Source organism: Mercurialis annua, linkage group LG2, assembly GCF_937616625.2.
Source record: "Mercurialis annua linkage group LG2, ddMerAnnu1.2, whole genome shotgun sequence".
Taxonomy (NCBI): Eukaryota; Viridiplantae; Streptophyta; class Magnoliopsida; order Malpighiales; family Euphorbiaceae; genus Mercurialis; species Mercurialis annua.
The window spans coordinates 2,357,101-2,368,929 of record NC_065571.1 but is presented as its reverse complement, the minus strand read 5'-3'; the positions used below and the strand labels follow the sequence as shown (position 1 = coordinate 2,368,929).

General features: G+C 32.1%; 1 protein-coding gene and 1 long non-coding RNA gene across 11 annotated transcripts; one reads left to right on the top strand and one right to left on the bottom strand.

Moving 5' to 3' along the window:
* Nucleotides 1–3,656: 3,656 nt before the first annotated feature.
* LOC126667438 (uncharacterized) lies at nucleotides 3,657–7,516 on the bottom strand. Its single transcript, XM_050360414.1, has 5 exons — nucleotides 7,413–7,516; nucleotides 7,248–7,294; nucleotides 4,268–5,170; nucleotides 3,882–3,956; nucleotides 3,657–3,751 (listed from the first exon to the last, which is right to left on the bottom strand). Exons 1-5 carry the CDS (start codon nucleotides 7,514–7,516, stop codon nucleotides 3,657–3,659), a joined length of 1,224 nt encoding a protein of 407 aa, XP_050216371.1.
* A 473-nt stretch (nucleotides 7,517–7,989) lies between these two features.
* Nucleotides 7,990–11,628, top strand: LOC126669778 (uncharacterized). Of its 10 annotated transcripts, none has more exons than XR_007638557.2 (12): nucleotides 7,990–8,383; nucleotides 8,615–8,960; nucleotides 9,221–9,368; nucleotides 9,602–9,632; nucleotides 9,719–9,766; nucleotides 10,005–10,053; nucleotides 10,385–10,429; nucleotides 10,564–10,688; nucleotides 10,780–10,819; nucleotides 10,896–10,949; nucleotides 11,137–11,165; nucleotides 11,308–11,628. It is a non-coding gene; the product is annotated as an uncharacterized LOC126669778 (long non-coding RNA). The 10 variants fall into 10 exon arrangements; XR_007638556.1 differs by lacking the exon at nucleotides 9,602–9,632 and having other exon boundaries at nucleotides 8,000–8,383; nucleotides 8,615–8,715; nucleotides 8,881–8,960; XR_007638553.2 differs by having other exon boundaries at nucleotides 7,992–8,383; nucleotides 9,602–9,766.
* Nucleotides 11,629–11,829: the final 201 nt, after the last annotated feature.

Genomic DNA, 11,829 nt, shown 5'->3' with positions numbered 1-11,829 from the left:
TGAATGAAACGATAGTGTTTTGGTAATGATTCTAATTTTCAAAGGCTCCATAATTGTCATGTACATCTTAAAAAGCATTCTTCCATAGAAAAATGAGTTACTGAGGTGTTTGAAGAAAGCATTGTCGATAGTGGTCTGATTTTGATATTGCACTCTTGGTGTTTGAAGAAATGCCTATGAGAATTTGTATTGTTTCTGGTGTTGGTCAACCAATGGTTAATATTGAGTAAACTGTTGGTTAACTTGTTGGTAAACTTGAATTGTGTATTGTGAATATATCGTTAGTAAATTGTTGGTAAACTTGAATTGTGTATTTAAAACAAATTGTACCTTTTAAAAAATTATTAATTTTACTTTTAATCACTAATAAATATATAGTCTATTAACTGGTTACCTAATGGTCGACCGAACGATGACCAATTATATACTGAATTAGTAGATTGTTAATAAACTTGAATTTTGTATTTTAAACATACCTTTTAAATAAATTATTAATTTTATTTTTTATTCCATTAATGAACTGTGAGTAAAACACTAATAAAATTATAGTCTACTAATTAGTTATCTAATGGTCAACCAATCGATGACCAACTATAAGCTGAATTAAACTAGTTCATTAGTGTTTTAAAAGTTAACCAAAAGCTGATCAAATGTTATACATGCTAACAAAACGATTTATTTATTGATTTACCAATATAATACCAATTGTACAATTAATAGTATATAAAATATTTAATTTAATAAAATATAATACAATAAAAAAACAAAATTCATCAACACTTTATTATACCAAACAATAACCAACTATGTGCTAAAATATTGTGAATTAATTAATTAACACACAATTTAACTAATTGAAATTTTCATTCTATCTATGATAAAGACGTATAGCTAATAAACCCATAATACATTACAATCTGAACTCAACACTATATTGCAAACTATGGTATAATGGTTAACTAGCAACAAAATAAATTCAGCATCAGTTTATAACGATTGTATTAATGATATATTCAAAATAAAATTTATTACAAGTTAACCAACAGTTTACCCAATGTTAACTATTAATTAAAGTTCTCATTTTATGCTAAAAATATATAGCTAACAAAATCAAAATATATTACAATCTGAAATCATACACTGTATTGCAATTATGGTATAATGGTTAACTAGTAACAAAAAAAAATTCAGCAACAGTTTACTAACCATTTTATTAATGATATACTTAAAATAAAATTTATTACAAGTTAACGAACGGTTTATCTAATATTAACCATTGGTTAACCAATATCTAATATATTGCAAACATAAATAGATATTCTCATAAACATTTCTTCAAACAGCAAAAGTGCAGGCTGTGCAACACGAAAAAATCGAACCACCACCACATCACCATCGTCGTTCACAAAAGAAAAATAGAAAATGACCGCAACACCAAAAAATGTATTACAAATTAACTAGTAGTTAACCTAATGTTAACCATTAGTTAACCAACACCTAAAAAATTACACATATATAACGTCCTATTCTCATAAGCATTTTTTTCATCTTGATTCAGTAAAAACTTTGCTGGTAATATACAAAGCACCTGCCCAAAAAATAATTATCTACATTAAATAAACACTAAATTTAACCTTGAAATCAGGACATACTGTTGCACAATAAGACAAAGATTAAGTTAGAGTTCAAAACTCAAGAACCCAACAAAACTCAAGACCACCATCAGAGAAAATTTAAATCGTTTTTTTCAAAAATTAAAATTATTGGTTAACCATTAGTAAACCATTGGTTAACCATTAGTAAACCATTGGTTAACCAACATCTCCCTTCGCATTGATTTCCAAGTACCAGGTCTTTCTCTTCCACTCGCAGCTACTTTTCCACCACTGCTGGAAATTCATCAGCTTCGGCGAAGCAATAGCCTACACAAAGCAAACAAATCAAACAATAAACATGCCATAATTTTCAACTAACTTGAAAATTAATATTTCAATACTTTAAAAGTAATGACACACACTATAAACTAGAGATGAAATGCATCAGATCTAGCATAATACAAATCAAAAACAGCAAACTACAAACCATAAGAACGGAGCTACGGAAAATCAAACAATAAGTAGGCATTAATATTAAAAATTAAAGATAAACTAAAAGAAAAATGATCGAACCTGAGCAATAAACAGAGAGAAGCCGCTGGATTATTGATGCAGGAAGACAAAGTGAGGCTCCGGCGAAGCAACGAAATATCGATTTCTTCATTTTTTGCAGGGGGATTTTAGGAGGCTGACCTAGTTGAAACCATTCTGAATTCAAATTATGAAAAACTACTGAAATGGGAAGTTTGAAAGAAATGGAAACTGGAATTTGAATGGAGAAAAGGAAGGTGAAAATCTCGCAAGAATCACGACATACAATCTCTCAGATTTTGGAACCGTATTTTTCTCATTTTGAAAGTATAAAAATTGAATTTAGAAAGGTTAAAAATCGATTAATAAGAGATGAAATGACAAATCTCAAATTTCAAACTTAGGGTGGTAATTATCTAATTAATTTGGGCTAATCCCGTAATCCCTCTAAAAAAGTCTTGTTATTATTTATAATAAAATATGGTAGTGTTGTAAATAAGTTATTTTTTCATGGTAAAAAAGTAAGTATTTAATTTTTTTTGGTATTTCTGTAAATTTTCCAAATATGTATTCAAGTGCGGTCCAAATTTAAATTGTAACAAATTGGTTGCTAATATACGTATTTAAACTTTTATTATGGTGTAATTTTTCATATAAATTTGAAAAGCCCTATCCGAGTTCGTATTAATATAATACACGGACAAACGTTTATATAAAATATGAGACTTTAAACGGACTCGGACATGACTTAAATTTCCACTAGAAATTGTCAAGTTCGATTAGACCCGGTCCGAGTAAAAAATTCATTTCTTGAATGACTATTATGCAAAATGGAAATTTATTAGCTAGCTAGCTATAGTAAAATTTATTTCTAAAAAAATATTGCTAAGTTTGATTTATATAGAAATTCATTCGATGACTCTACTTTTCAATTCTATATAATTAATAATTTATATGTTAAATGAATTACTTTCCATGTTTTCTTTATATAGTCAATTTTTAACAAAATACATATATTATCAAAAAAATCAAAATTGTATTAAAATGACAAATAACCTTAAATAGAATATTAAAAGTTTCATATTAATAAATACTATATCTACTCCGCTAATTGAACTAAAAAATAATGGATTTTTTTTAAAATTTGTAATAGACAATTGTTTTAAAATATATTTTTTGAAAGGACAATTAAAAATAGTGGAAGTATTAAATTAATTTATTTGCAAATAAAATTTGGAGTAAACCCAAAAAAGAATAGAATTATTAATATATTTTTCCCTCCCTCTTTCTTAAATGCTGTGCCTTACAACTCTCATGATATAATTGAAGATATACACGGTTTGAGAAAGGTGCAACAACATTCAATATTATTCAAATCATATTTTAATACTACCATCATAATTTCATTTCCCAAAACATATTGCTATATGTGGACTAACAATAACCTCAAGACAGATTGTGCAAGTTTATTATAAAAAATATCAAATTAATTATGCCTGCCATGCACGTATAGCTATCTCTAGCTATAGCTTAATTAGTTGATCCCATTAACAGTAATGGCAAAAGACGGGCACCATAAATGATACTCCCATTACTATTTAGCCTTTTTAGAGATTCAATCTCATCTGCAAAAATTAACCAACTCAGCTTAATTTTACATGCAAAGTTGACCCCATTTCTTGGATATATATAAAACAGTCAAAGAAAACCTAAAAAGTCAAAACCCTAATCTTATGCAATGAGCAATATTATTACATGTGATAGACAGAGCCATCATTTCGAAACTTGTATGTTGGACAAGGAGGACAGTTGGACCAATAAATTTCTTGTCTAGAGGTAGATGAAGATCATTTACTCATGCAAAATTTGACAGTTGAGTCTGTTATAAATATTTCTTATATACACTCTTGTTGCAACAGAAAAGTACAGTTCAATTAGCTTCTTGCTACAGGTGGCGATGGGTGTCAATGCCCGTTGTGCTGTGATTGCTGTGTTGTTATCTCATTTATTTTTGAGTGGTTTAGTATTTTGTGATGAGCATGCTAGTGTAGATGATAAAGATGATAAGCATTTGCTTTTTCATCGTCCTTTGTTGAGAGGAGGAGGGTTAGGTCATGGCATTTATAGGAAAGGGTTTAGACATGGCAGGTTTGGTGGTGGTGGTATAGGCGGAGGGGGAGGTGGGTTTGGTGGTGGCGGTGGTGCAGGTGGAGGTTTTGGAGGTGGAGCTGGTGGAGGTGGCGGTTTAGGCGGAGGTGGGGGTTTAGGAGGTGGTGCAGGTGGTGGCTTTGGTGGTGGAACTGGTGGTGGGTTAGGTGGAGGTGGTGGCCTTGGTGGTGGAGGAGGTGGAGGTCTAGGTGGCGGTGGTGGGCTTGGTGGTGGAGGGGGTGGAGGCCTAGGTGGCGGCGGTGGTTTAGGTGGTGGACATGGTGGGGGTTTAGGGGGTGGCATTGGACATGGAGGAGGCTTAGGAGGTGGTGGTGGTTTAGGTGGTGGGCATGGTGAAGGTCTAGGGGGTGGCATTGGACACGGTGGTGGTCTAGGTGGTGGCATTGGACATGGAGGAGGATTAGGAGGCGGTGGTGGTCTAGGTGGTGGACATGGTGGTGGTTTAGGGGGTGGTGGTGGATTAGGAGGAGGAGCTGGTGGAGGATTAGGAGGCGGACATGGTGGTGGATTAGGAGGAGGAGCTGGTGGAGGTTTAGGAGGCGGACATGGTGGAGGCCTAGGTGGCGGTGCAGGTGGTGGATTAGGTGGAGGAGGAGGACTTGGTGGAGGTGGTGGAGGAGGCTTAGGTGGGGGTGTAGGAGGCGGCTTTGGCGGTGGGGCAGGCGGTGGTGGAGGAGTAGGTGGTGGTGTTGGAGGCGGGGGAGGATTTGGAGGAGGCGGCGGTGCTGGAGGAGGCTTCGGAGCCGGTGGAGGTTTTGGCAAAGGTGGAGGTATTGGAGGTGGTGTTGGTGGTGGTGGAGGTGGTGGTGGTGGATTTGGAGGAGGTTTTGGTGGTGGTGGTGGTGCTGGGTTTGGTGCTGGCGGTGGTTTTGGAGCTGGGGGTGGTGGTGGTCACTAAAGTTAACAAGTGCATGAAGCTAGTTAGCTCTTGGCACCTAGCACCAGGAAATAAGGAAAAAAAAGAAGAAGATGGAGATAATATTTGCAATTACATATTTATGTGTATTTTAATGTTTCTTGTTAATTAGATTGTTGGCATCCGAAGCTTGTAATTGTTGTAAGATCCAATTATTAATGTTTGATCTTGTAGTTGTGTCTCAAAATGAGAACATTTTATACAACTTGGTGTATACATATGAATTAATGAATTTATCTTTGCTCTTGCTGTTGCTCGCTCGCTCGATCTCACGAGTGTAAATCTAATTTGTAGTTTATCAGTGATAAAATACTAGTATGATTTATATTAATTAAATTATTTTCTAAAATGTAACTTATTCTTAACAAACAAGCACTAAGATATTAAATATGTACGAAATTTTGAAGTCTTAATCTGATCATGGGTGAATAACTTTAATAGTACGTTATTTATTTCTTTATTGGCTTAAGGTCTGAAAAACTACCGACCTTTCAATTTTTTTTCAATAGCACCCTCACCTTGTAATTTTTTCAATAGCACCCTATTTTGTATTTTTGACTTTCAATAGCACTCTAAATTAAAAAAGTTAGATGATTTGATTATTATAAGGATGAAAATTTTCAAAAAAATTAAATTTAAAGGTGAAATCATACTTTTTTCTACTTGGACACTTTTAAACAAGTCCTTTAATTTAAAAAAATTCAAATAAGTTTTTGAAAAATGAGTTTAATTTGATGATTTAGGGTGCTATTGAAAGTCAAAAATACAAAATAGGGTAAAATTGATTGTTTTGCAAGGTCGGGGTGCTATTGAAAGTCAAAAATACGAAATAGGGTGTTATTGAAGAAATTACAAGGTGAGGGTGCAATTGAAAAAAAATTGAAAGGTCGGTAGTTTTTCAGACCTTAAGCCTTCTTTATTTGATCCTGGAGTTGAGGAAATTCAGAGGAGACAAGACTGTCCCGGAATGGAAGCTAAAATGGCTACAAAACATTGTCACATAAATATAAGCTCTCAGCAACTAATCTATCATCATCTATGGGAAAATTCTTGTAGTTTGTAGCGTTAGCCACTCATTGTGGCTTTAATAAAAAATTATATTTATAAAAAAAAATATATCACATTCATAGACAAGGGTTAGAGGGTATCGTCTCTTAACTATCGATTATTTTTAATAAATTTTTGTTCTTTAATTTTCTTATCTTATCTTTTATTTGGTCATTCATCTTTTCTAAATATACATTTCAGTCTTCACTTGATTTTATTCAAAAGTTTTGTCCAAGAAATAGTTAATACATTTACTTGATTTACTTATAGCTTCTAGAAAGAAGTTATATTTTATTTTTAATTCATTAGACGTTAAAAATAATAATATTTCTATTAACTATTTAAAATAATTAAATTATATACATAAATGTCCTTTGCATCCTTTAACTAAAGTAATTAATTATTTATAATTTTTTTGTCAAGAAGTCATTTTATATATTTAACCCTCAATTTTTCTATACATAGAATATAAAATAAACGAGATGAAAAATACATATCATTAATCAAATACTTTCTTAATACACAAATACATCACGAGTGATTCTGATTTCATACGTTGAAGACTCAACAATCCGTGTGAGTTATTTTATGAAGAATAGCTCATTTTATTTAAGATAAATGGATACGACGTAATGAAAATTCAAACTCGAAACTTTCATAATTTTCGCATTTACTCCCTTGTGTTCATGAATCATGAGTCAGCTTCTTTTAGTTGTTATCACGACATAATTTGGATTTTGGACTAATTATGCTATTTTCTTTTTTGGTTATGTGAATGAATTGTGATGGTGAGATAAAATTGAATAGATATATATGGTACGTCTATGCATTTAGATAGATGAGTGCGATTGAACAAAATGGGTGAGGCCCAATGATTGTCGTTTCTACTATTATGATTATCAAATCCTAATTTATGACTTTTTTGGTGTCAGCTTCCCTCGTGCTTTGTGTCTTTAACGACGCAAATGCAAACAATCTATTCAATATACTGCCATATACATAACACCAAATTGTACTATTCCCTTCTGTGTTCATCCTTTATGACACATCTAATTTCACATCAAATAAATATTCAATTCAATTTTTTTATTATTTTATTTTTATATATATTCTATGCATAAATAGTTATTAGTTTCAAAGTCTAAACAAGCAACCATTCATCTAGTCTCATGGCAAGATTAGGGGTTTGAACCCTAAACTCTGTGAGATTGAATTTCGATTTTCTAATATAGAGTTTGCATGCAGTTGTGCAATTCATTTTAATAATAAATTAATTTAAAATTTAAAATATACTATTGCTATATTAGATTCCAAGGACAATTTTATTACTACTATCTTTTAACACTCCATTCATATCCTTGGCTTTTTATGCTATCTATACTAAATCGACATCTCTCACAGTAGGCTCATTAATCAGCTCAAGCTACAGCGTGACTAGACTTTATTCTAAAATTCAAAATAAATAAAAAATATTTTTTAAAACACATTAATTGATTTGTTTGCTACTATTATGGACATATTTGTTGTAATTGGCATTCAAACACGATATCAACATCTCTAAAAATAAATGGTATCTACATCTCCAAAATCAAATTCAGTATTAATTAAATTATATTGTACTAACGAGTTATACTCAATGACATAAACATTAGGCAGCCTTGGATCGTAGGTTCAATTTTTTACACAAACGCTCTCTCACTACACCAAAATAGTGTTTTACCGGCAATTTCTTAAAGATGGTTTTAAATAGTGTCATTAAATTATAAAAGTAGAAGTTAACGACGTTATCTAGAGACGTGTTTTTATTTCGTAGGTATGTAACGGCGGTTTAAACCGTCTCTATGTATAATTAAAGGTGAAAAGGGAAATCTTTAAATCTTTTTCACGATGCTCTCACGTTCAGTTTATCATTTTCACAGCTTTCTCTTCCATGCTTTCTCTTTGATGCTTTCTCTTCATGGATGAAGAAGTTTAAATAGATTCATCGAGTAATTGATTCAACGATGCTTACTCTTAATGCACAATCTTCTTCCTTACTGATTTTTTCATCGATTCAGAAACTTATACAGAGTTATTCTTCATGGTGCTCAAAGTTCAGATTACTGCCTCGAGAATCGATTGTGAGGTTAGTAGCGAGATTAAAATTGATTTTGATTTCGTTTTAGGTATTAATCCATTAAGTTTGATTTTGTTTTAGGTTTTAATCCATTGAATTTGATTTTGTTTAGTTTTTTATCCGTTAATTTTTGATTTTGTTTTAGGTTTGAATCCATTGATTTTGATTATGTTTTAGGTTTTGGTCCATTAATTCTGATTCTGTTTACGTTTTAATCCATTGATTTTGATTTTGTTTTAGGTTTCTATCAGGGAGTGTTAGCTCACTTGCTAGTGCTTACTCTCCTCCTCCATTTGCAGATCTCATTTTCTTTCTTAGTCTTGAATCATTATTTCATTAAGGTATTATACTCTTTTTAGTTTATTTATTGTTAGTCTTCTGTGTTACAATGAGCTTGCTTTCAAAGGGAATGAACAAATTTAGAAAAGGGACTGTTATGTGGACTTTTTAGCTAGAATTTGTGCATTTTGTTTCCATCTACTTTATCATTTACCTGTAAGTGACAGATTGCTGTAATTTTCAACTCTCTAGAGGCCAATGGGAATTTACTGGTTACTTTGATATATTCTCACAAGTTGAACCAGTGGTAAGTTATTGAGTTCTGTTTGATGAATGTGCTAGTTAGGTGTCTATATGAAGGTGATATGTTTCTGGTTAGTCAATTGATAGAGGAAAATGATGAAAATAGATTCCCAGCCTGGTAATTTAGTACTTTATTTGATAGCACATGATCTATGTTACATGGAAACTTTTGCCTCTTTCCATCAAATTGTTTTGAAGCTATGCCATGTCATAGACTTAAAAGCCGTTTAAATATTTTAATATTCTGGCTGATTTTCTAATTAGGCAAGCATGAGGACAACACCTTGATCTGCATGATTCTCCTCTCTTAGCTCTAGCAGCTACTGAGTGTCAGTTACTCGAAGCAGAATATGAGGAATATGCAATTGCTAATAGTAGTAGTATCGCTTGTCTTCGATCGGTTGTCCTAATTGTAAGCAGCCATCTTGAAACATTTTTCTTAAGCTTATTACCACTCATTAATATAATTTTGTGCTTCATATTATCACTCATTAATATAATTTAGTGCAGCCGTTCTTATGCCATTGCTAATAGTAGTAATTTTATTTGGAGCGTAAAGTTTGAACATCACTTGCGCGACTGTTGGTTCTTATGATAATTTATCAATGTTTCACTCATCACTGCTGCTTTGTGTTTTGGTCGCAGGAAACCAAAAATATGCACAGGGTTTAGAAACGTACTATGAACGGATTATGTCTAGCCCTAATTTGGTGCTTCACATGGAGCTTCTCTGCTAATATCTATTGTATCCTACTTTTTCAGGACTGAAACTTGCGGCTGAGATTGGAACTCCAAATATTGCTAAATCAGGTACTTCGTTTTGGCGCGGAGAGTAGTAGTTTTACATTTGAAATGATATTGATGAGAGATACTTCTAACTCTAATTGGTTATTTGGATTTGTTTTGTGTTTGTTTTGGATATTTATTACTCTCATGGTCATGCTGAAATTTCATTTAACTCTGCTTTGATTTGCACAAAAAAAAGAATTGGATTTCTTGCTGAGTTTGAGCTATCAGTTTCATAAGGTATATCTATTTTCTTTTTCAGGGGATACAAAATAAACGTACAAATAAAAAAGCTTCATCGGTTTCAGAAGGTATATCTATTTTAATACGCCTTTTCTTGTTTCCTTCTTCTTTTCTTTGTTGTTTTCTCTCTTCTCGCTTCTCCTCCTCTGATCACTGACCACCACTCTTCGCCGTTAGTAACCTTTTCTTTCATTTGACTATTTTTGTTCTTTATCTAAATTCTACTTTGGTTGCAGTAATGCCACCCTTAACTTTTCAAGTAATCTGTTATTATTTTTCTTTTCTTTAGTTGTTCGGTTATTAATTTATAGATAAGAGATAAATATTTTCTTGTTAAATTAAAAAAATATAGGTGCGTTGACATTGTGCTGACCTGACTTTTCTTTTATATAATGTCAGGTCAAAAGAATGAGGGAAACATTATATTCTGCTCTTCTTCTCCAGGTTCTCTTTTTTGATAAATTATGCATTTACTTGAATTTTATGTCTTGAAATCAAGTAGTCTGTGATCCTATTATTTTTAAATGCATTACTGCTGGTATTATGTTGTTTACCTTCTGTTCATGTTTTTTTTCTAGGATTCTGCCATTTGTACCAGCTGATGAGAAAGTGATTATTTTTAAGTTGCTTGCCTCGTTAGGGAACAAAGGTGCTGTTTGGACTTGGCTTATCTAGCCATGGATGCTATCGGATTGTAATATAAGTATGGTTTCAAGTTAACTTTGCCCTTTTGTTCTTCTAGTTAATTATTTGTTAGTACCTTATTAATATATATTTCCTTGCATAAAATGCAGTTGTGAGACGCACTACTCCCATCAGCTAATTTATAGCATGGTAATAGCAATATTAGTTCCGTAAACTAGATGTGGATATTGTATTCATAGATTTAAATATTCTGTATTGATTTCAGGATGTCTTACCCAAGTGTTGATGCTATAAATGATCCCGTCATGGGAAAATCAAGGTAAATAAAACTCACTAAGTTGTTCATTTCATGTTCTGGATAGGCTCCAAGTGGTCTCATCTGTTTTGCATAATGGCTAAGTTAATATAACCATAGATTGAAAAGCTTGTATGCATATACCATGCAATTTTTATTAATGTGTTTGTTTGTTTCCTCATTTATTATTATCGTTGTTTTATTTTTGCAGTGCGAGGCTCAAGTTGTTAGTGCCAGAAGGTATGTTCTTAATATCCTAATCTATTGCCAAATAATTTTTATCATTTAATTTTCCTAGATTTGTATGATAATTTTGCAGCTTTGATGTAGTACTCTTTTGTTATGATTTTGGGATACTAATTTTAACATCTGATTTTGCCAGTGTTTTTATTCGCAGGAACCGCTGTCTGATAAAAAAATTCCATACATGGCTCACAAAAACAGAAGACTTGCCAAATCAAAGGAAGAAACATTAAGAGAGCAAGGGGAACAAAATAGTTTGGCAGGGGAAAGAATGCAAAAGATTCAGCTAATAAATATACAAGTGGGATTGCAAGATCATCTTTCAAAGACTTAATTTTTTCTTGAATTCAATATGAATTTTTTTTGTTGAAGTCACAAATTCAAAATGAATCAACAGAATCTAATGTATCAATTTTTGACCATAAACATTATTATTTATTAGTATTATAACTTCAGAAAACTGTATTTGGAATAATAATAATGTTGAAATTGAAAATTTTGTGAATTCAAAAGGTTCTAAAATTTAGTATCAAAACTAGCGGTAGAGACGGTTTTAAATGTCTCTAGAAGAAAAATTAAGATATCAAAGCCAATGGTAGAGACGGTTTAAAACGTCTCTAGAAAAAAATTGTGTTTCTAAAATATGCAATAGGGGCGGTTA